The sequence below is a fragment of the Protopterus annectens genome, chromosome 13.part0 (genome assembly GCF_019279795.1).
Source record: "Protopterus annectens isolate FY-2018-M chromosome 13.part0, PAN1.0, whole genome shotgun sequence".
Lineage (NCBI taxonomy): Eukaryota > Metazoa > Chordata > Ceratodontiformes > Protopteridae > Protopterus > Protopterus annectens.
The window spans coordinates 652,613,759-652,639,637 of record NC_056747.1 but is presented as its reverse complement, the minus strand read 5'-3'; the positions used below and the strand labels follow the sequence as shown (position 1 = coordinate 652,639,637).

The window sequence follows — 25,879 nt, the reverse complement described above, 5'->3', positions numbered from 1 at the left end:
AGCAGGAGGGGGTACCAGTGTTGGCGTGGCCAGTCTGGAGCAATCAAAATCATCCTTGGTTTGTCCTGTTTGATTTTTAATAGTACTTTGGAGAGCAGAGGCAGAGGGGGGAAGGCATAGACCGATAGGTTTTTCCAGCTAAAGGACAGAGCATCCACTTTCCAGGCTTGTTTGTGGGGAATTCTTGTGCAAAATTTGTCCAATTGGTAGTTCTGGGGAGAAGCAAACAGGTCTATATCTGGGCTCCCCTATTTGCTTTTCAACATGTTGAAAATCCTTGGTTCCAGTTTCCACTTGTGTGGGTCCATGAGGTTTCTGCTTAGTCTGTCTGCCAGTGTATTTAATTTTCCTGGCAGGAATTGAGCTTGTATGTGCACTTGGTAGCTCAAGGCTGTGTTCCACAATGCCATGGCTAGTCTGCAGAGGGGGTAAGAATGTGTACCCCCCCTGCTTGTTTATGTACCACATAACAGTGGTGTTTTCCATCTTTACCATTAGTTGTCCTGGAAGAATGTGGTCCTTGAAGGCTGTCAGAGTATTCTGTACAGCTAACATTTCTTTTTGATTGATATGCAGGTGCATTTAACTTGGGTTCCATTTGCCCTGAATGCACTTTCCTGCCAGGTGAGCCCCCCATGCATAGTCTGATGTGTCTGTTGTTAGGGTTTGGGCAGCAGGGGGTGGTGTGAAAGCTAGTCTCTTGTTTTGGTTGCAGGCCTCTGCCCACCAAACAAACTCTAGGTGTAGGCAAGGTATAATAGGAATCATTGCTTCTATATCCTGAGAATGTTGACACAATAGGCTTTTTAGATACCACTGTAGTTTCCTCATATGCAGTCTTGCATATGGAATTAGAAAAATGCAGGAGGCCATAAACCCCAAGGCTTACAGTATTTGTCTTGCAGATAGCAGGGTTTTTGTGGTCACTTGTTTGAAGTAGGTTGTCAAATGAATTTGTTTCTCTGGCGTGAGGTAAGCCATCTGGGAAGATGTATTCAAGCTTGCTTCCAGAAATATAATTTGTTGACAGGGTACCAGGTGTGATTTATTTTCACTTATGTTGTACCCCAGACAAGTTAGAACCCTTTGTACAAAGGCCAGATGATTCAAAAGTATGTCCTGGCTTTCTGCCTGAATTAGACAATCGTCCAGATATGGGTGTATTTGAATATTTATTTGCCTGCAAAATGCAATAACTGGAGCTAGGCACTTTGTAAATACCCTGGTCACAGTAGATAAGCCAAAGGGCAGTACAGAGAACTGATAGTGCGTGTAGCCTGCTTTGAAGCGTAAGTATCTTCTGCAAGATTCCCTGATTGGGATGTGCAGGTTTGCTTTTTTAAATATAGTGTTGCCAACTAGGCATCTTTGCCTAGCATAGGAAGCAACTGGTGAAGAGTCAGCATCTTGAATTTTGGAATCTCCAAGAAGGTGTTTAGAGTAGACAGGTCCAGGATAGGATGCCATGAATTGTCTTTTCTGGGTACCAGGAAAAGTCTCAAGTAGAAACCTTGTCCTTTTTCCTCTTCTGGTACCAATTAAATAGCCCCATTGCTTAAGACAGAAAGTATTTGTTTTTGGGCCTCTGCCCACTGATTTGGGGATAGGTCTGGCCACCCGTTTGGTGTTAGCAATGTGTGGAAGTGAAATCTGTATCCCTGGGGCACTATATTTAAAATCCATTTGTCCTGGGTAGTGAGTTCCCAGTTCTTTGCATGAAGAGCAATCTTTCCCCCCAAAGGGGCAGTCAGTTGATAGGTGCTTGGAAATTTTAAAAGGAAGTCATTGAGACAGTTTACCATAGGGGGAGTCTTATTACTCCCAGATTTGGAAGTGGAGGCCCCCCATTGGTTAGTCCTGTGTGTCCCCTGGGACTGAAACCTGCGGTTTCTGCTGTGTCTGGGTTTGGCTTGAAAAGACCTGGAAAGGACCAATTCTTAGCGGGTCAGTGCCTACTAAATCTAGGAGGCTGAACTTGTAAGAAATCTTTAACAGTTTGCATAGATTTAGCTTTATCTTCCATCTTTTTAAGAACATCCTCAGCCTTGTTGCCAAACAGGCGGTCCTAATTTAAGGGAGTATCCAACAATTTAACTTTAACATGATCAGGCAAAGATTGCTCCTTAAGCCAAGCATGCCTTCTGAGCACAGATCCAAGTAACAGCAGCCCTACAAGAGGCCTCTAATGAATCAAAACCACAATGCAAAGTATGTTTTCCAACCTGTTCAGCAGAATGCATTAAATCCTGTAATTCTTTATTTTCCACACAGTCAGGAATCAACATTATTTTCTGTTTAAGCAATCCAATAACATGTTGCTGATACTTTAACATATGAAACTGGCATTTTAAAGCCCTAATGGCTAAGGTTGCAGAAGTATAAACCTTCTTACCCCATCTATCCAGCACCCTGGAGTCTCTATCAGAAGGGGTAGGAATTTTAGCAGTAGAAGCCTTAATGCCCTTGGCCCCCTGTGAAACAGTCTCTGGATCGGCAATAGGATTTTTAAAAAGGAACTTGTGTGACTCAGGGACCCTGTAATAAATGTCAGGTTTTCTGGGAGCAGGAGGCAAGGAATCAGGGGCCAAACTAGATTCCGAAAAAGCATCATCATCAATGTCTAGTACAGAAGGAATATCTAAAGGCCTATGCTGAGGCAGGAGTAAGACATCTCTAAGCCTCTTTTTTGAATCAGAAAAATCCTGGCTTTCCCAGTGGAAATGCTCCCTTAGAGTATGTAAGGTTTCACCAAAAGAAAAATCCTCTGGAGAGGAAGCAGAGGGAATAGAGTCCTCTGCATCAGAATCCTCATAAGTAGATAAGGGCAAATCCAGATCATCAGAAGAATCAGAAAAAACAGAATACTGGTCAGAAGATTCATAAACAACTTCAGTCCTAGGCCTCTTAGAAGGGGGGGGGGGGTTGGCTAACCCTGATTAGAGTTATTAGATCTTCAGCCATTCTTATCATTTGTTTTTAGGCATAGAGGCCTGAGCATGTGACCTGGGCGTCGTTTTTTTAGGCATGGTTCGACATTTAGGCCTACGTGAAGAAGGAGGCGTTGGTTTAATATGCAAGCCCATAGGCCTGAATACACCCTCAGAAGCCGGTGCCTGCACAGCGGCTCCGGACCCATCCAAGGTAGAGACATCCACAGGTTTCATAGCTGAAGCATCTTCCGGCATACCGGACACCAAATGGGTCTCAGTAGAGGATTGCAAATCAAAAGTAGGGGGTATCAGGGGCTGCAAAAGCACCTCACTGAGTACTGGCAAACTGGCAACTGGCTTAGGAGAAGTGTCGTCGGCAGTTTTGGACCTCAGCGGCCTGTCTCTGTCTTTATCTTTGCATTTTTTCAGAATCCCAGTAGTCGGATGGCTAACCGATAACATTTTTGGATAATTAAACCGAAAACCGAAATATTTAGAGGTGAAAATATACCGATGATGAGTAGTGCACTGATTAAAGAAAGCACAAAACCTACAGCAAGGTACTTCGTGGTCAGGGCCTAGGCAAGAAACACAGTACAAATGAAAATCTTTATGAGGTATTTGATTTCTGCAAGTAATGCAATTATTAACTTTTACTAACATTGGTAAGGAGCAAGAAAAAGTTTCCCCAATGGGGTACTTGGCTTTAGTTGAAGACTTTGATTCTGAAACTCGAAAACAAAAATTTCAGGTGTTGGCCAACCGGCCCTTGCAAACTGCTTCTGCTTCGGGCACCGCACTGCAAGAAAGACAGATGCAATGGCGTCGGCTGCATGTTTTATACAGCTGATGACCTAACGTAATGGAAGAAGGGACAGCAACTGACACAGGACCCAAGACTTTGTTAATCAGGCTGACTGAGGGCTACCTGCAAGCAGATAACCCAAATGTAATGACTGCAACAGTGAAACACGAAGAACATCTTTACAAATTCAGTATTAAAACTGAGGCAGTTTCCAGTATGCTGAATGCATCCTGTGTTATACACATTTTAGAAATCTTCATAAGTGTGACAAATACTGATTCTCAGATAGACAAATGTGCTTCTCATAGCAGAAAATGTTTCTAGCGACACTAAAACATCTAGAATTAATAAAAGACTATAATATTAAAATAATAATTGCTAGCACTGATGGAAAAGATTTGCTGAGGCACTTAAGTGGAACTAATCTTCATTTTTTTGAATTCTTAAAATAAGATTAAGATTCCATACATGGAGCAGGCATATAATAATCAAGAGACTGATTTTAAGTGTGGAATTCATGGAACACTGACAATGAACACTTAAATCAGCAATACTGCGGCTAAGTTTCATCCTAATCATGAATCAAATTACCTTATTATTTTTGTGCATTTCTGAGGACAGGCAAGTTGACCATGAACTTACATATGAAACAATAAAAAACAGAACACTACAGTAGTAGAAAATTATATATTCAGTAATTTTGTTCAGGAGAATCAGTTGACATATTTTATGCTACAAAAATGCTACAGGAAAAATTGAGGTCAGACATTAGATGCAAATGTTGTATGTTAAATCATATTCATTATTTCCTCGTCACAAAATTAACATCTCTGGCCACCTGCTTTAGAAAATAAAGTCCTATGCATTGATTGCGTGTCTTTCATCCTTCTTCACAAAATAGGCATGAATGGGTCAAACACCTCTGTCTAGCCTTACAGATTGTATAATATCCCTTTAGGTTATAGCATGCATCACAATTTTGATTGTACAATGTCAGATGGCTCTTGTCTGTGTATTTCTAGTCAGGTTATAGAACATTGACAATGAAGTTTCATCTTTACTGAAAAAAAGCATTAGTTCAGTATATTTTCCAATGGTGTCCATCATTAAAAGTCATGCAGGTAGCAGTTTCTTTGTACAACTACACCTGATGTGGTTTCCTGAACATCTCTCATATTATAGTAATTATCTTTGATGTTTTCTACAATTCTGTATTCTGCTGAAAGCCTTGTTATAGACATCTCAAAGTCTTAAGTAAATTGCAAAACAATGATCTAAAAATGCAATAAAACATAGCAAGTGTGAGGAATTATTTTGTGCCATAATTAACAGAAGCAATTATCATTAGCCAAGCAATTAAATACAAAAAAAGTAGTATATGAAGCTCATATTAAGCATATTTTTGTTACTAGAAATGTACTATTCTGCAAAACTATGTGATTTGATTTTTTGTTTAAAATAATGCCACTCAACAAACGATCATTTTGCAACATGTCTACTGTACTTACTAAGCAAACACATAACCAAAGAAGAGTTTTTTGAAAACCTAAATCCTTTGTAGTCTTCCAGTGTCTCTATGAATGTATAACAATATGTACAATGATAAAGCTTATAAGAAATGCTACTATTTTCAAATGAATGCAATGATAAAACATGTATTTAACATTTAGAAAGATAAAAAAGGTTTTCAAGAAGAGCCGAAAAATATGTAGCTGGAATTAATTGGCTGCACATGTATTGTGCTGATGCAAATTAAATGATCTGCATTTCTAAAGAAAGAAAATTAAAAAAGTGCATTTATTCTTGGTACCGCTTTCCAACTATCTGCTTTTAAGACAAAGCAACTCTATTAGTCAGCAAACATTTTTATTGAGACACAAGACCAGTCATGCACACAGGAAGCAACAGTCTTTTGTATTATTGCACCAAAAGCAATTCTGCTTACCTTTTACAACATCTAGATAGTGAGCTAGACGGGAACAATAAAAGGAAACAAAAGACTTCAATTGTATTGTATGCAACAAAGCACAGTGCAGACAACTGAAATAATATGAATCACAGCTCCAAAGGTGGGCAAATATGCATTTACAAAAGGAGTAAAATTATGCAAAATAATCAAGCAACATCAACGCACACAGGTCTTTGCAAACAAATATTATACATTAGTCATTCTGATGAAAGACTATTGAAAACAATATATGTTGCAGAATAAAAAACATCCAAAACTTAAAAAAAAAATCAGTGATGTCCCAAAAGTAAGACAGTCTGTGATACAGCACATGGAAAGGTAAGGAAAACACTTTAAAATAAAATATTCAACTATTTTTTATTTTAATTAAAATATTTTTAAAAGTGAAAACAGAAAAGCAGGGATTTGAACTAGTTTTGAATCAATATATGTCAGAAATATTATAATTTTATTGTTAATATATTATGGACTCAGAAAGGCATGGCATCACTATTAACTGCCTGATTTTGATACCTACCAAGTGACATGTTGTATGGCGTAGATGTTACTGCTAATGAAATAACACTGTAAAATTATAATTCATCATAAAAGGCTAAAATACTTCTATTTTGATAAGTAGTTGTGGATTTTCAGCTTCACAGACATCTCCATGATGAAACAACTGCAGAATATACACCTACAGTGCAGGTGTGAGTGTCATGCATGGCCACAGTATGAATGTCCTATAGATCAATAAACATATTCATACACTGTTGCAATTGTCCATAGTGCTAGATTTAAGTGGTGATAATGACACTTGTGGAAGGTACTCAAAGGGACATGTCACTGCAGCAGTCACCTCTGTGCATCTGCATTAATTACACACTGCATATCAGGGACTGGAAAGCTGCAAACTAGGATAATGAGAAAATGTTCATCTGAATCAGTACAAAGGTATCATATAAGCTCATGTTACATCACTCTGCATGCAGCCTATTATCATCCACCTTTTCATTGGTGCTGTCCTTCATTTCAATGAAAAGTCATCTGCATGTGAAGTCAAACATCAGTAACTAACAGCTACATTTGCTTCTGTGACCAGTTCTGCCCAACAGTACCCTTTCACTTTCTGGTCACTTCATCCACTAAATAATAGCATTGTATCTACCCACAGGACATTCAGTGGACATTATATTCACATGCACTTTCAGGCTGACATGGTCTCACACAGTACAGCTGTTGCAGGTGTGCAGCAACATCAGTTACATAAAGCGCACAACTACACAGAGTCTGGCACAATGTCTGAGTAAAGCTTTGCTAATGTGCAGTCAGTCATAGGATGAGAACATACCAAGTCATAATGAGGTATAAAATAGGACAAATTGCACCCTCCCAGAAGAGGCATAAAGTGAACACACAGGCAGAATGCAACACTGTACCATATGACAGTGCAGTGTGTGTGCAGAACAGTTTCATGCACATTAAATGCCACTAGAAAATAGCTTTGAACATGAAACTGTGGTGCATACTGCAGTTCAAGTGGTAGCTAAATGCCCATCTCAGCAAACATCATAGTGTTAGCATGATGTGCACATATGGCAGCCTGAATTGCACATGGTGCATCATCCACAGCACAAGGCAATGCATACAAGGACCATATACATTTACAAGCCTGTACTGTGCATGGTGATGTGACTCTGGGACAGCTCAGATGATAAATGGCAGGACCTAGCTATCTGCACAGTCCCCTGACCTAATAACAACAAGTATCTCAGGTATCAAGTGAGTGATTCTCCTTTATATGCATGCTGTGCGCCACTCTTTGATAGGACATAAGACACAGGTAGACTATCCAATATTATAAGCACTACCTGAGGGTAAGTAACTCTGAATGACTTGTTGAAATCAAAGTAAAGCAGTTCCACTTTGAGCACCCAGATGGAACAATCAGGTGACAGCATTACTGCTATTCTTCACACAAAGTCTCATTGTTTGTGTAAGTAATTACAAAAGTCAACATTATTTGACTACAAACGTTAAGTACTACATGTGTCACATGGATCATCTTACTTTACACAGCACGTCGTGACCCAGATACTTGTTTTCTTTACTGTTGTTTTATGCTACCACTTGATACAGAAGATACAACATATTTTTTCAATTGTGTTTACTAACACAGTAGCTCAGACGACAAGGTAGATAGGTGGTATCAGTCAGTCTGTGATAGTTCATATTTCATAGGTTTGCATAGGCATTCAGTCCTGTAGAATTTTAGATCTCTAACCCCTGCAATTCCCACTATCAGATTCCCTGATGCAGCCAGCTACTGGGTGAATTTAGGGAACTGCATTCACTCATTAACCTTGGTTTTAAAGAGAGTTTGGGAAATATTTTGCCTCTTATTCAACTGGGGCACATTCCTTAAGTAAGGAATACTTTTGGAGAGATATCTATACCACCAATAGGTTCTGTTAACATGTTTTTTTATGTGGGTTTAGGTTCTTGGAGTAGTACTGGTGGTACTGCTAGATTTTTGGATATACAAGAGGTCTAATGAAACCTGGTCATTTGTCATCCTACAGGGCAAACAGAGGGTACCACATAAGACTCTGTAAGTGATAAATTACCCCTAAGGAGATTATGTAACAGTTTCTTTATGTAATGTCCATTTGTATGTTAATTAAAATTGAAGCAAAGACAGGGTGAGTGACTTAAAGAGGGTTATTCCATACTACATATAAAGGCCATAAAACTCTTGGACTTACTTGATTTCTATCTTTGATTTAGAACCTTATGTTTAGTAATATTATGCATCTTAAGTCATCATAACGTTTTATTTTAGAAAAAGACATCTAAAAATGCAATGTTATATATACTAACTTACCAATGGTACAATGCTCTCCCTCCCATCCAGCATTGCATTCACATTTTCCATCTTTGCACTGTCCATGCTCGGCACAGCGAGGGTGACATGTGCGTTCATCACAGGCAGCTCCACCCCAACCCTCTTCACACTGACATGATCCTCCAGAACAAATGCCATGGTTACCACAGTCAACTGCACACAACTCTGAAACAAGATTAAAAATATAAAATTGTATAATTAGTGCCTGAATTATTTCTAGACATACATTAAAGCATTCTTCTAAAATGTTGTCATCCTGATATACAAAACATCAAATATACATATATATATTATATCTCAGTACCAAATGAATGCAGTTTTTTAGCATCAAATACTTCTGTCAAAAGCAGCTTCTTGACCTATATAATTTTAAATTTACAATATCTTCAGGAAATGTAATGGAAAATATTCTGCAAGAAAATTTACAGAAGCTTTTGAATTCTGATGGTCATACAGATGAGCAGCATTAAAGTGTCTGGCAACAACAGCATACCATCACCCAGCATGGATCTAATTCTAATGCAGGGTCAACCCTAGAGGACACAAGGGTCACCCAGCTGATGATGGCTATCCATGTTATTTAGCATGTACTATACAAGCGGATCACAGGAAAGTTAAAAGAGAGGAAATCAGGGGGTCCAAAATGGTTTCATGGCTACAAAACTAATTTACAGACTTGTTGCTGGAGTTTAGGATTAGGTGTCTGGGGGAAATACGGACATCAGATGAGGAAAAAAGGGTTTAGTTTGGGGTGCATCTTGTTTAATATATTTCCCGCAGACACCATGAGCAAAATCAGCCTGTTTGCCACTAACATGAAGATCTGACATAGGGTTTAGATATTGTGGTGGTGTTAGCTTCCATCAGTACCTTCTGAATTTTATAATGTCTACAGGTAAGTGCAGTTGCATTTCAGTTTAATCAAAATAAAGTAACAAGGTAATGGACTTCATTCAGGAGGCCATCAATAATACGCAAGCAAGGGAGGGTGGCAATTGGTAGAAGACAGCAGGACAAGGAAAAGGAACTGAGGAATATATGCATAGACACACCCACAGACAGACAGACACTGACATGCACGCACACACACACACGGACATACAAATATGCCTGCAAGCAATCAGAAAAATCTCCACTTCACCTACTGCTTGCAAGGTAGAAGAAAGCCAGCACCTGTGGCAAAAGCCACTCAAACCAGGGATGATGTGCATTCTGTGAACACAAGAGACCCCAGCTGATCTGGAAAATGAGCTGTGAGGCAGTATGACTAACTGATAAACCACTGTCACAGGGAAGTTAATACATTCTAACTTGAATAAAAATACTGCCCTGAGATCCAGAACATCTGCATTTGATGCACTCATCACAGTTATATCTGATTGGATTTTCTGGGATGTAAGTTTAAAGGATATTCTTTTGACATTTAGGAAAACATTGTAATGACATCAGCGATATGCTACATGAGAGTTGATGTGTTTATACTGAGAAAGTCCCATGGATACATGAATCAACGTGATAACTTAAGTCTGTCTGCTTGTTATGTTAAGCAATATGACCATCTAAATGTTACTCAGCAAGGCTGACCTCACTAGTCTGACTTCTTTATCATTATTAGGCACAAGAGCTTTGATCTCCTGGCTGACAGAAGCAGCATTGCTAAGACATGTTGAACCAGTTGTATGAAAAGCCTTCAACCTGCTCACAAAGTGAAGGAATACATCATGAAGATATGCAGCTCTGTGATGTACTAAACAGCTTTCTAGTTTTCTTTTCCCTAGAGTCCTTTAAATGTTTGCTTTAAGAAGGTACATATTTACTAGAGTATCAAACACACAACTTCTCATTCCCTGTAACTAGAATGTTGATTAGTTATGTGTTTTATACTGAATTTGAAGACTGCGCTGTGTTTTGTCAGTCCCACAAGTAGATGTGCAAGTCAGTTCACAAACCTCTTTAGTGATTAGTGGAGCACTGTTAGCTATCTAGTGTCTACTTACCTATTTTTCATTATTTATTATTATTATTACTATTTTCAGAACTCAATCCTACAGATGATACGGAGGGTATAGGTTTGAATCTGATTTAAAACAGACATGCTTAGTGCCCCTAAAGCTTCAAACTTGATGTATCAGCTGATTAAGTCCTAATTCACTGATGTGTTCTTCTGTTTTCCCTCTGACTACTGCCAAAGGTAGTTAGGACAATAATACACAATGAGTGATGTTCTCACAGTGTTTACAGGAACACCTGGCAGGTTATTAAAGAAAATGCAAAGAATGGAAAAGAAAATATTCTGCTTTTTAGCAGATGCGAGTTACACAGAGAGGAACACGTGCACGCTATTGCTGAGAAAAATTGGCTTTCAATATTGTCAGGGGCTAAGCTACTCAGATGTACTTTGATTTTCAAAATACTAAATCTGGACCACTGTAATTCTCTTCACAGCACATTGATTTTTAACATCTGTGAAAAGATGCCTCTGATACAATTGCTAGTCTGCAAACAGTCTGATCCTTTCCAATGCTCTTCTAAAGCTTTTTCAGCTCTAGGTCCTGTGTGATAGAACTCATCTCCTCTTGAAATTAAAATGCATAACTGCACTTAGTTTCAAATAATTTCTCACAAAGAAACCACTATTACTGCTGAAATCCAGTCCGTAATTAAATTATTGTGTGCAACATTCCTTGGTTTGCAATGATCTGACCTTGTTATGTTTAAATATCATTTGTTTTCTAAATTTTATTGCACTCATCTGAGTGTAATGTAAGTCTGTGTGTGTCTTATCTAATTTCATTATTGCTTCTGCATCACATGACTTTAACAATATTAAAAATGTATTTATGTATTGCTGTTATGGATGATATTTTGCTTCTTGAACAGTAACGTAATGTTAAATCAGCAGACACAATAGTTTGAAAGGGCAGTGGATAAAACCATTTGGGTTCTAGGGGTGCCTAACTAGGACGATAAACTCAGAAGACAGTACAGCCATCCTGTTATAGAGAGCAGCACTGTATCCACACTGGGATACTACTTCTGGTTGTACTGGCCATACAGAACACAGGAGAAAAGGCAAGTGAAGATCATGTGAACATGAAATATCCAATGGTTAGAGAGAATGATGACGATTATGGGAAAAGACTGAGCACTTGGCATTTACTCAGAGGGAGAAAGACGGGATATGACTGTACCACAGTGTCTTGAGATAACAGTGTGCGCAGTTATTCAGGGTGGTCCAGAGATGTAGCTGGATGGGGTAGGATTAATGAATGGGTTAAAAAGTACCACTTCCAGAGACTTCAAGGAGACCTGAAGCAGATGAAAGAGTGATATGGACAGAAGAGAAAAGCAGTAGGTGTCTAATGTCCATCTGCAGCAGCTGGACAGATGCAATGGACCACATGATGTTTTCTTTAAACAACTTTACATACAAGTTAAATAAATGGCTGAATGATTTATACTGATGACAAAAAACAGCAACCACTTTGTATCGAAAATTTTCCAAGGTTTTTGATCCTGTGTCCCATCCAAAATGGCTACGTACTCTTCCCTCACTAAGTCGCAGCTGTTTGCAAGCAGATAAATGACATCTGCCTTTTCTACCCACTTACAAGTACCTACTGGCATATCAGAAGGTTCTATTCTTGGACATTATTATTTAACCTTTTCATTAATAATTGTTCTTCCCTCTGTCTCAGCTCACGCAACATTAATTGAATATGTAGATGGTGTTACTTATCTTCCATACTCTCACTGCAAACTGCCACTCAGGAATCATTCACCTCTATAAATACCAGTTTATCTCATGGGCAACTATTCCTAAACCATAATAAAACTGAAATAATGCTTTTTACTACTCCTAGATCCTACACAGACACAAACTCCAACTATACTACCCTCTCCTCTCAAAATGTTCATATACAAATAATCTCACAAACCAAACTACTAGGGGTCGTCCTAGATGATCCACTTTAATTTGACAAATATATTAATCACTCCAATCCTACGCATCTACTTCATATAAAAAAAATCATACAATACCTTTGGTGAATCCCTATATTCTACCTATATATTCAAATTGTCGAACTCCCTGCCTACTACTGTTAAACTAATGACCTTCCCCATCTGCTTCAGAATTAGACTACAGGACTATCTACTTAATTCCCAGCACTGCTCTTTTTCCTGCTTGTCTGGCTAAACTCACCATTACATTTTTTGCTTTCTTATAAACCTATTCATATATTACATCCGAATTGTGTTTGTTTTTAACTCCACGGTTTCTCCCATCATGCTGTCTGCCCTTTATGATCCTATAAACCTGCAATCCTATTCTGTCTTCTACACGTAAAGCAGCATTCTTCCAGTTACACTGAATCCTTCTCTACAAACGGCTCCAACTGGATTCCATTTAATGATGCCTCCTTGTTTTCCCATATCTTGTTAATTATAATATTTTTCACTCTCACTAATAATCCCTCCATATCTCTCCTTCTAATTACACATTAAGTATATTACACTGCTTTGTAACTATTATTTCTCCCTTCTCCTGAAAGCAATCCATGTGCCAAGTCATTAATCTTGTTATGCTGTATCATATCATATTTTTTTGTATTGCCTATATTTTTTATTTTTATTGCTAGAATTTGTAATTTAGTGGAGCTTTTCTCCCCAGGCCTCCACTGAAAAGGGGTCTTATATGGCCGTGTTGGACCATGCTGGTAACCAAACACCAATAAATAAAGTAATATAGTGTTGCATATAATGTACTGTGATAATTTCTCTTCCTTCTATCATGCTGGTGGGATTTAATGCCATGTTATCTAAGATATGGGTTTGAGACTGCACCATAGACATTAAAGGACCATCACAGATGAGAATGGACTAAATATAAGACAGCTTTTTTTCATCCATGCAAACGAAGGGCCTACAGATGGAACACAACTGTGTTCAAACAAAGGTCAGTGGTCCAGTTTATACCCAATCTTAGCTGAATAAAGTAGGATATGGAATATCATTTTGATAGTCTTTTTAATAGAAAAAGTCCATATATGCTGCACATATGCCATTTGGGGTATATGGTATGCACGAGAAAATAAAGCAATAAAAGACCTCACTCTCTAACCAGTAGGAAGCACCAAGCCAGATACTCTGCAGTGGCCTAAATATCCATCTAAACTACAAAAAAAAAAATCTTGTTACTCACTTTTACAACCATACCTGAAACACTATTATCCTACTATTTCTTAAGTTTGAAAGGCACTTATACTAATTAAACATGTTTCCTATTTGAATTTCAATATATCATCATCATTTTAGGTATGACATCTGTCCCTCACCCCCCCCCCCCAGAAGCAAAGCTGGGCTAATTTATTTCAAGTACAGCAACACATATTAGTTTAGATAATATCTGGGCTATAGCCACATAGAATCAATTCAAGTACATCTACTAAGCAAAAAGCAGCAACTCACAAAAAACATTTTCTTGAAAAACAAACTTTGTCTCAGTGCAGTAAAATTATATACATGTGTGTCAATGGAATGTTTTATACCTCCACAGTAGGACTTTCAAATAAATATGACACACACACAGTTATTTCTGCTGCAGTATGCAGTCAATTAGCAGTTGACAGACAAGAATCATTCCAGGATGAGATAGGATATGTCAAATCAGAACACCGAGTGTTAGGTATTAAAGAATACTGAGGGTTAGATGGTAAAAATCATATTAAAATGGTCAAAGCTGCAGACAACCACAGAAGCACATGAATCCGCACAGGATTACTTTTTAATGCTAACGCCTGTTTGTCATAATGTGGTCAGTATCTGTGTGTAAATCAAAAATATATCCAGATTTGTCATGCATTAACTTAAGACAGTCTTCAAAAATTGTCCATGCCTATAATTTCTATAGGTACCAAAATGACTCTCCCACTACTTTTTCTGCAGTCGGGTTAAAGGATCATGGCTAGGCTTTTGACAACATGGTTCTCTAAGTGAATGCTTTTCTCCTAGCAGGTCTGTGCAAAAGCACTCTTCCAAAACACCCAGTGTTGTCTCCCTTGAGCTATTTTTACCAGACCCATACTGGCAATTATCATGAGCTGAAGAGAAGTGGACCAACATGTCACCACTGTTACTCACAGAGGGAGGGTGTTATTGTTTGTGAAGAACTGTCTATAAACCATCTACTTGTGTGATTGCGTCTTTCTCAGGTAGATGGACAATGAGGTACGACCAAGGCAGTGCATTTACCAGGAACATAAATAGACAAGCCTTCAGGCCATCATACACTCAACCAGCTTGGCTAACCTTCTATACTGCCTGTATTGCACCCATGCCCATTTGCAGGTCCTTGCCTTGGTTAACACACACATTTGTGAGCTGATGGACACCAAGGAGTCTGTCTACAATACCTTGTGCATGTACACTATGAGGCTGTACTGACTTCAGATGCTGGCTATATTTGCGCTTTCAGTGTACCACATGTGGAGTCCACATTGATGGCATGTCCTTCACAAAACATAGCTGATGCAGGAGGTTCATCCCAGCCATCCACAGTCATCTCAGTCATGGCTGAGTGGAGGTGTCCACTGTTAGCATTGTTGACAGTACCACTGTATCCTCAGAATGTACCAGTTCACAATGCCATCATTGTGAGCCTATACAGATGTGCTGACTTCATGCTGTGCAGACATATACTGCTGGATCATCTCCCATTGGAAACTATAAACATATTTTATACAGATATTGTACCAGTGTGTAATGTACACTGAGTGCATCATGCAGACAGCTCCATGCCAGGAATACACATCATCTATGAGCACATGTATACCTGTTTGTAAAGGATGCCACAGATGCAAGTGTTTTGTCCCTAGCAGATAGGCATGCAATGTGGTATATGTGAGTAAACAATGCAGAGGAGACAGATACAGTCTGCATGCAATGGCATGTGACAAGTCACATGGGTTATAAGCACAAACATGTAGGCAGTCATATTCTTTGCTGCAAGTATTCACAGTTGTAGGTATGATGTGCCTGGTAACAAGAAAGCAAATGGTCATGTTACAGTATATATGTTATCAGTGTCCTATGAGATCACCATTTGCCACAATTCTTCTGCAGAATCCCCAACAGACACTATACCAGTTTTCCCCCAGCAGACGTCCCACATCCAATCAACCATGTGGAAATAGTGTCCTGCCAGTTTCTCAGCTGAAAACATAATTAATTGTTCAGAAGCCATTAGATGGTGATTTCTTATGGAACTAACCTCAGAGGTTGACTTGTCTACGACTATGTCTTGTGTCCTTGTCTTCACATGGAATGTTATGCTGGTGGCCCTGTGATGCACATGCAACACTGACCAGCTGTGTCCACCCACTGCATCCATGTGCTAAACCCTGAAAACCATGTTAGCCTTTTTATTTCCATAACTCTCCTTTCATGGCTGTTTAGGGCCTGCAGTAGACTAACCATGTCCTGCTGGCAGACTAACCATGTCTTGCTGGCTGAATTCCTCTATTTGCTTTTATTCTTTTACTATCACTACTGCCTTCTGCAATGCTATGATAACACTGCTGTTGTGACACTTTATTAGACTGTGCTGCATATGAATATTCCATGTGTACTTTTAGTATGCTGTCCTCGAATAATTCCCCTATATGTTATTTTTCTTCATTGTACTCTGTGTTCTGTACTTTATTAGTCACTATAGCATAGACTCTTAGGTTCATAGGTAGGTGCTAGGCTATTGGCTCAAGGGCCTACGTAAGCCTAGCCAACAAGGTTCCCTGGCTTATGCCACCAAAGAAAGTTATTTTCCTGTGCCACTGTCGAGCAGAGACACAGAAATGATCCCCGGGGTGTATTTCCTATTTCCCATCCACTCATCAAGATTTTTCTTGAAGAGTGCTAATGAAGAACTTTGCTTGACATAGATGGGTAGCCTGTTCCAGAGTATGGGAAGTCTCCGGGACAGGAATCTATCCCTCCAGCATGTCATGTTTATTGTGGTGACAAGGTTTAGGTCCCTAGAGCCTGTAGCTGGGAGGGATTGGAATTTCTTCAGGTGTAGCATGTCCAACAGCTCTGGGTTTGACATAGCTTTATATGTTAGGCAGAGATCACCTCGGAGTAGGCGATATGCTACGGAGTAAAGCTGAAGTTTTTTGAGACAGTCAGTGTAGGGCATTTTTTTGAGGCCAGTAATCCTCTTTGTGAGGTACTTCTGTGGCCTTTCCAGCTGCTGCAGATGTCTTGTGAGGTACATTCCAAAAGGGGTGTTGTACTCTATAATGGGTCTAATGAGTGCCGAGTAAAGGGGAACAATGACATCTTTTTTCCTGGATCCCTTTAATGATGAGGTGTGTCACGAAGAAGGACTTCCTGACTACTGTGGTGATGTGACTATCAAAGGAGAGACTACTGTCCACCTGGGTCCCAAGGTCTCTTATCACACATTCGGTGTTAAGTAGATTGCTGCCTATGTGGTAGTTCATGGTTACAGAGTTTTTACCAAAGGGGGTGACACTGCACTTTTTGGCATTGAGCTTGAGGCCATGGCTCTGATACAAGGTATCTGTCTCAGCGAGGCCCTTCTGTAGGATGTCCACATCATTTGTGGACTTGACTATGGCTCTAGTTTGCAGTCATCTGTGAACTCCATTAGCCAGAGGCCTTCCGTGTTAGCCTGTACTACAGAGAAGTAGATACCAAACAGGAGAGATCCCAAGAAGGAACCCTGTGGTACTCCACTTGTCACTGCTTTGAGGTCAGATTTGGAGTCTGCAACTTTTACAGTGTGGGTTCTGGCAGTGAGCCAGTTGGCAGCCCATCTTGTGATGCAGGGATTTATACCTAGTTTAGTGAGTATAGCTATAATTCCAGAATGGGGGATGGTGTTGAAAGCCTTGGTCAAGATAGGCTGTGTGAACCACCTTACCCTCATCTACGGCTTTGGTGACTGCCTCAAAGATGTCAATCAGGTTCAGGAGGCATGATCTTCCTTTCACAAACCCAAACTGGGTGGGGTCCAGAGTTTGGAGATTACCAATGTCTTTGTTTATGAGTTCCATGATGATACGTTCCATGGCCTTGCAGACCAGGCTCGTCAGGCTAACAGGTCGATAGTTCCCATGATCAGTGGTGGCTCCCCCTTTGTGGAGTGGGATAACTGTTGCTGTGCGCCATTCAATGGGCACAAAGCCTGATGCAAGGCTATTATTGAACATGGTGCTTAAGTGGGGAGCCAGTTCTTTCTGAAGTTTGTGTAAAACGCAGCCTGGGATGATGTCCGGTCCCATGGATGCTGTGTTTTTGGCTTTAGAGAGTGCAGCTTTTACCTGCATAGTTGTGATTACAGGGACTCTGCATTCTTCCTGTATAGATATGGGCTCTTTAGGGGGTGGAGCCAGGTAAAGTTAGCACTGAACCTATCTGCCAGGATGTTGGCAATATCAGTTGGTTCTGTAATTTTCATGCCATTGTGCTATAACTCAGAGCAGATCTGGGTGTTGCCATTGAGATTCTTGACATAGCTATAGAATGCTTTGTGGTTGTCCTTAGAATTAGTGGTGATTTTGTTTTCATAGCTAGCTTTGCAGGATCTTATAAGGGATGTCAGCTTCTTACTGAGGCTGACCAGGGAGCTCCTCCACTCATGGGATTTTACTCTCTTTTGTAACAGTTTCTTCCTTCTGTTGTACAGTTTGTTTATGGCAGGGGACCACCAGATTGGCTTCCTTTTTTTGGAGGATAGGTGCTGGTTCTGTTTGGGATAGCACGATCCATGCACTCGTGTAAGTGCTTATAGAGTGCATTTGTGTAGGATTCAGCAGTTGTAACTGTATTGTCCATCTGCATGGGTGTCATGAAGTTCACCACTTCTGTCTTAAGAAGCATGAAGTTGGCTTTGGAGAAATTTTTTTACCATGGTTTCCTTAATGGGGCTGACTTACGTGCACTACGTGGGGAGGTAACTAAGCTTCTTAATGGGGGTGGGGGTGGGGGAGGGATGTGGATACCAAGTGTGATTAGCTTATTGTCAGATCGGACCAACAAGGAGTTGACTTCAGGTGTGGATAAGTTGATTCAGGGCATTGGAGTTTATGAATTCCAGAAAGCGTTGAGCTAAAAAGTTGGTACACGAGTAGTTTTCCCAGTTAATGGTGGGGTAGTTGAAGTCACCCATTATTAGGGTGTTTGGTTGAACCCTAATATTTTCCAGCACATCAAGAAAAGAGGAGTGGGAATCCTGGAGCATGGTGGGGGATCTGTAGCAAGCTACAATTTGGATTGCAGTTTTGCCCAGAGTTAGTTGCACTTGGATAACCTCGGATGCATTATGCTGACCAACTAGCCTGGAGGTGTGGATATCCTTAATGAATATGGACACACCTCTGCCTTTGGTGTTTCGGTCCAGGTTACATGGCCATAAAGTGTGGTATGAGTAATAGCCTGGTAATGCAGGGGTGCTCTCGGCAGCCTTGAACCAGGTTTCAATCACTGCACATATATTGATGTTCTCCATTTTAAGGAGTGCCTCAAGGGAGTGCATTTTGAGATTTAGACTTCTAGCATTGAGTAGCATTACCCTCAGTTTTTGCTTGCCTGTTCCTGTTACAGTGGTGAATTTGTCATTTGAACCTTGCCTAAAAAAGGCACTATAGGGGCAGCAAGAGCCTTAGCCAGTATCCGGAATCCCAGGGGAGACAAGTGCAGACCATCTGTGGCAAAGCATCGTGGTCTGTTGACCATGTCATCCCAAGCAGACAGATACTGGATCCCCTTAGAATGACACTAGAAGTTAGTCAATTGTTGAAGTCTTGTTTTAATTTCCTCAAGTCTTTTGGGTTTCTAATACAATGATGGGAATAGACTCCATTCCCAAGTAAGAGCATGATTAGAATTCATGAAATCAGTGTTATTTCATTCTTTGATGTTAGTCAAGTGTGCTCTTCTCAGCACCCACAATGTGCCCAAATTTGCCTCCTTCTATAATTAATGTGATGTTACATGTATTGGTAGTATCTCTAAGTATGACTGTAATTTTTTTTTTTATAGACATAATAGTCTCATGCAGTACGGTGAATCTTGCTATAAAGGGACTCATAACACAGGAGTAATGCTACTAGTTGCACAGTTACATACTTAATGGTAAGGTGGTGTAGCATGATGCCCCCGAGTCACGCCAATAGCTATATGTATTATCAGCCTTATTGTGCATGTGCAATGCACCCAATTAAGACATGGATGATTACGTACCTTGTCCATGACAGTAAACACCTAAATTATGCTAATGGCTATGGTCATAATGCTACACAGCAGAAGCTAGAGGTTACACTTAGTTATGTAGGGTGTGCACAACTATGGAGCTTGGCTGAGCAGTTGTCACTCTTCCCCGCACTAAAGACCATATGCAGTGGATATAAAAAGTGTACACACCCCTGTTAAAATGCCAGGTTTTTGTGATATCAAAAATTATACCACAATAAATCATTTCAAAACGTTTTCCACCTTTAATGTGACCTATAACCTGCACAATTTAATTGAAAAAGAAACAAATCTGCTGGGGAAAAATATAAAATATAAAAAATAAAAAACATACAATACGCTGGTTGCATAACCATGCACACTATTAAACTAATACTTTGTTGCATGTGCACACCCTTAAACTAATACTTTGCTGAAGCACCTTTTGATTTAATTACAGCATTTAGTCTTCTTGGGTACACACCCGCCATCAATTAAAGAGACTCTGATTAACCCCAAATAAAGTTCAGCTGTCCTAGTAGGATTTTCCTGAGATTTACTCAGTTGACTGCTACAGCAAAAGTCATGGTTCACAGAGAGCTTACAAAGCATCAAAGGGATCTCATTGTTGAAAGTTATCAGTCAGGAGAAGGGTAAACACATTTCCACAGCATTGGACATACCATGGAACACAATGAAGACAGTTATCAAAAAGTGGAGAAAATATGGGACAACAGTGATGTTGCAAAGAACTGGATGCCCATCCAAAATTGATGAACAGACAAGACGAAAACTGGTCAGGGAGGCTGCCAAGAGACCTACAGCAACACTAAAGGAGCTGCAGGAATTTCTGGCAAGTACTGGTTGTGTACTACATGTGACAGCAATCTCCCGTATTCTCTATATGTCTGGACTATGGGGTAGGGTTGCAAGACAGAAGCCTTTTCTTACACAGAAAAACATCCAGGCCCAGTCAAAATTTCCAAAATAATACATTGTCTCCCAAAAGCATGTGAGAAAATGTGTTATGGTCTGATGAGACCAAGGTTGAAATATTTGGCCACAACTAATAAAAGTTTGGCGCAAAAACAACACTTTGCATCGCCAAAGCATAGTGGTGGTAGTGTCATGCTTTGGGGTTGCTTTTCTTCAGCTGGAACTGGGGCTTTAGTCAAGGTGGAGGGAATTATAAACAGTTCCAAATACCAGTCATGTTTGGCCCAAAACCTTCATGCATTTGCAGGAAAGCTGAAGATGAAGAGGAATTTCACATTTCAACACGACAATGACCTCACGCCTACACCCAAATCAACAAAAGAATGGCTTCAACAGAAGAAAATTAAAGTTTTGGAATGGCCCAGACCTAAATCCAACAGAAAATCTGTGGAGGTGACCTGAAGAGGGCTGTGCACAAGAGATGCCCTCGCAATGTGACAGATTTGGACCGCTTTTGCAAGAAAGAGTGGGCAGATATTGCCAAGTCAAGATGTACCATGCTAATAGACTCCAACCCAAGAAGACTGAATGTTATAATTAAATCACAAGGTACTTCAACAAAGTATTAGTTTAAGGGTATAAAATACAACAAAGTATTAGTTTAAGGGTGTGCACACTTATGCAGCCAGCGTATTGTATGTTTTTTTATTTTTTGTATTTTTTTTTTTTGTTTGTTTTTCAATTGAATTGTATTGGTTATAGGTCACATTAAAGGTGGGAAAAGTTTTGAAATAATTTATTGTGGTCTCATTTTTTTATATCACAAAAACCTGTCATTTTAACAGGGGTGTGTAAACTTTTTATATCCACTGTACATTGTGCTGCTACAGACGAACATTGTACTACTATAGATAGATACTGCACTCTGTACTGCAGAATCTGAATTGGCAGGTTTCCTGCCTGTTTTTTTAGGGAAACTAAGATTTTTTTTTGCAACTGATAATCATACACCAAAGGGTGCCTGCTGTGGAATAGATATGAAGCTCCCTGTATATAAGGCTTGTACATCATTGGCTATGGTTGTGTGAATCATGCGTAGTAGTGTACATCATTGGCTGTTGTTGCGTAATTTGTGTGGAGTAATGTACATCATTGGCTGTGGTTGTAGTACAACAAAGTGGTATGCAGGGCAGACGAAGTAGAAAGTGAAGATATGTACTTTGGAACATCTGGTGGATATTAGGAACTGTAACCTAAAAAGCCCTGTAACCAAACATCTTTGTAATGTTCATCAAGCATGAGATAGCAGTTTCTTCTTTATTGTGTAGTCCCAACCCTACTTAGTTAGAAGAGGTGACTTTGTTAGGAAACTAAATGAATTAGAAAGTAAAATGATATTAAATTATAAAACTTTATATCCCAGAGGCTTAAATTTGAAAGTAAATTTAACTTTTTAATTAAAGTAAATGAAAAAGGTATGATTAGTAAAGACTAATATGTTATTTAAAAGTTCTGCATTTAGAATGTTATTTAAATGTTTAAAATATTATATAAAATATTTTTAAGTCTGTTTCTAATATGTTATTGTTAATTATTTAATGTTTTGATTGCATAATTAATTGCTTTTAACTGGGTCAAACCTGTACAAAAGTTCACATTTGGTGGGAGTTAAATTATCCTGTGAAGACAAATGGCTGAGTTACCAAATATGCACTTGTAAAAAATGAAGATATTTGAACAACCTAGTGATCCTTTTGTATGTGTATTCAGTTATTTACCATTACTACTGTAGTACCGTGAAACATGGTAGTTATTTACCATTACTACTGTAGCATCACATTACAGGGCAGTTATTTACAATTACTACTGTAGCATGATGGAACAGGGCAGTTATTTACCATTACTACTGTAGCATGATGGAACAGGGCAGTTATTTACTGTTACTACTGTAGTACCATGGAACAAGGCAGTTATTTACCATTACTACTGTAGCATGATGGAACAGGGCAGTTATTTACTGTTACTACTGTAGCACCGTGGAACAGGGCGGTTATTTACCAATACTACTGTAGCACCATGAATCAGGGCAATTATTTACTATTATTACTGTAGCACTTGGAACAGGGAAGTTATTTACCATTACTACTGTATTATAGTGGATCAGAGCAGTTATTACTACTGTAGTACAGTAGAACAGGGTATTTACTGTTACTACTGTAGCATCATGGAACAGGGCAATTATTTATCATTACTACTGTAGCACTGTGGCAGTTGTTTACCATAAATACTGTAGCACTGTGGAACAGGGTAGTTATTTACCATTACTACTATAGCACCGTGGAATGGGGCAGTTATTTACCATTACTACTGTAGCACAGTGGAACATGGAAGTTATTTACCATTTCTCCAGTAGCAGGATGCAACAGGGCAGTTATTTACCATTACTACTGTAGCACCATAAAACAGGGCAGTTATTTATCATTACTACTGTAGCATGATGGAACAGGGCAGTTATTTACTGTTGCTACTGTAGCACCATGGACTTGTGCAGTTATTTACTGTTATTACAGTAGCACCATGAATCAGGGCAGTTATTTACTATTATTACTGTAGCACTTGGAATAGGGTAGTTATTTACCATTACTACTGTAGCACGGTGAAATGGGAAAGTTATTTACCATTACTATTGTAGCACCATTGAAAAGAACAATTATTTACTGTTACTACTGTAGCATCATGGAACAGAACAGTTATTTACCATTAATGCTGTTGCACCATGGAACAGGGCATTTATTTACCATTAATACTGTAGCACTATGGAAAAGGGCAGTTATTTACTGTTACTACTGTATCACAGTAGAGCAGGGCAATTATTTTTCATTACAACTGTAGCATCATGGAACAGGGTAGTTATTTACTGTGACTAGTGTAGCACTGTGGAACAAGGCAATTTTTTTACTGTAACTACTGAAGCACTGTGGAACGTGGCAGTTATTTACCATTACTACACTAGCACTGTGGAAAAGGGTAGTTATTTACTGCTACTACTGTCGCATCGTAGAACAGGGCAGTTATTATTACTGTTATTACTGTAGCACCATGGAACAGGGCAGCTATTTACTGTAGCACCCTGGAACTGGGCAGCTATTTACTGTTACTACTGTAGCACCATGCAACAGGGCAGCTATTTACTGTTAAGCCGTGGTGGTGCAGCTGTAGCATTGTTGCCTCAAAGCAAGAGGTTCTCCCGTTCGATTCTCAGTTGAAGCGCCTTCTGTGTGGAGTCTGCATGTCCTCCCAGTGGTCGAATGGCATTCGAAAGACATGCGTGAATGGGCGTGCCTTCGTTGAAGGTTGGGCGTCGGCACTGTAAAAATCTATTGCCAATCATTAGCGGACCTGAGTTCCGCTGTGGCGACCCCTAACTGGTAAAAGCAAAAAGAAGAACAGAACTGTAGCACCGTGTAACAGGGCAGCTATTTACTGTTATTACTGTAGCAACGTGGAACAGGGCAGCTATTTACTGTTACTACTGTAGCACCATGGAACAGGACAGTTATTTACTGTTACTACTGTAGCAGTGTGGAACAGGACAGCTATTTACTGTTACTGCTGTAGCACAGTGGAACAGGGCAGCTATTTACTGTTACTACTGTAGCACCGAGGAATGGGGCAGTTATTCACTGTTACTACTGTAGCACTGTGGAACATGGCAGCTATTTACTGTTACTACTGTAACACCGTGGAACAGGGCAGCTATTTACTGTTACTACTGTAGCAGTGTGGAACAGTGCTGCTATTTACTGTTACTACTGTAGCACTATGGAATAGGTCATTTATTTACAGTTACTGCGGATTTGGATGTTAATGTGCAGTTTGTGAAATACACCTTTTACTAGAGGAAGGAAAGTGTAGTGTAGTTATTGTTGTATTTCTGTGTATAACTGATGCCTCGGTTAACAATCATATTTGAGAGTCAGTCTGAGTGCTGGAGTGCGTATAAATTTTCACTCTGATTAAGGAGGCCATATCAAAACATGCAGGCATGCACTATGAAATTCATTCATGCTGGTCCTAAAATCATATCATTACAATGATTTAATTAATCTAGTATAAATACTAAATGGAAACAGCAATAAAATTCTATAATCAGAAATAACTTGAAGGATGAGGAAAGTGATATTTCTTGATATGTCTTGTAAGGTAATGAAGACTGCTTATACAACATAAAATACATTTAAATCAATGTAGCAGGTTTACATCAGCAGGCAGTATGTACCTGCTAAAACTGTTTTGTTAAGAGCAAAAATATAACAAATAAAATGTATAATAAAATATATAGCTAAAGTTAAGTCGGTATAGGTGTTCTAATCATGTTCATAGTCTCAAAGGAAACTAAATGTAAAAACCATTTAGAACAGATGGCAAGAAAACGTATTCAGAGATGGTTTGAAGGTGTGAGAAAGGGGCACACAGCTTCTTCTGCATCACACATTTCATGTGCACAAACTGAAAGTGCTACAGTGAACAGCTGCAACACTGATGTGAGATTTGTGGTGGATAAATTATGTTAAGGAAGCAGAAAGATGGCTGTGGAGGTTAATAAAAGAGTGAAATAAAGAAATTGTCTTGTATGAGAATTGTAACTTGGTTGTGTTGATGGAAGTAACAAACAGAAGGGATCTGTGTTCATACCTCTGAACTGTACTGATTTCTGCAGAATGTCCAGATTTTGGCCTCATATTTTTTGGTCTGTTTTTTTCATAAAATTGTGGTGTTCAAGCAAATTAGTGGTAAATCATTAAAGACTGAAGTTAGAAACTAATGACAGGCATGTGAGTTTCAGACTTCATATCCTTCAGAAAAGTCATGCTAATGCAAAACCTGTTATTCTATCAACGTTCTAAGTTTGTAAGAGCAATATTTAAAAAGTGTCCCTATTTTTGGGCCTTTGTCCCACTTTTATTTATGGCTTTGTCCAGATTTCTTGCTCTAAGAGGTTGAGAGGTATGTCTGGGTTGTCTGTAACTAACCAGTGATGTAATCCCTTAATCTGCCATAATCAGTCTATGAATGGATGTATGTCCTAACTTACTCATCATAAT

General features: G+C 39.3%; 1 protein-coding gene across 3 annotated transcripts in view; it reads right to left on the bottom strand.

The window, feature by feature from the left end:
* The window catches only part of TENM1 (teneurin transmembrane protein 1), a 3,721,864-nt gene that overhangs the window by 1,281,919 nt on the left and 2,414,066 nt on the right, over positions 1 to 25,879 (bottom strand). For all 3 annotated transcript variants that reach the window (XM_044054336.1, XM_044054337.1, XM_044054338.1), the window contains 2 exons: positions 8,568 to 8,753; positions 5,681 to 5,704 (listed from right to left, as the gene is read on the bottom strand). In XM_044054336.1, the coding sequence (XP_043910271.1) occupies positions 5,681 to 5,704; positions 8,568 to 8,753 (210 nt within the window). The remainder of the gene's footprint in view (positions 1 to 5,680; positions 5,705 to 8,567; positions 8,754 to 25,879) is intronic.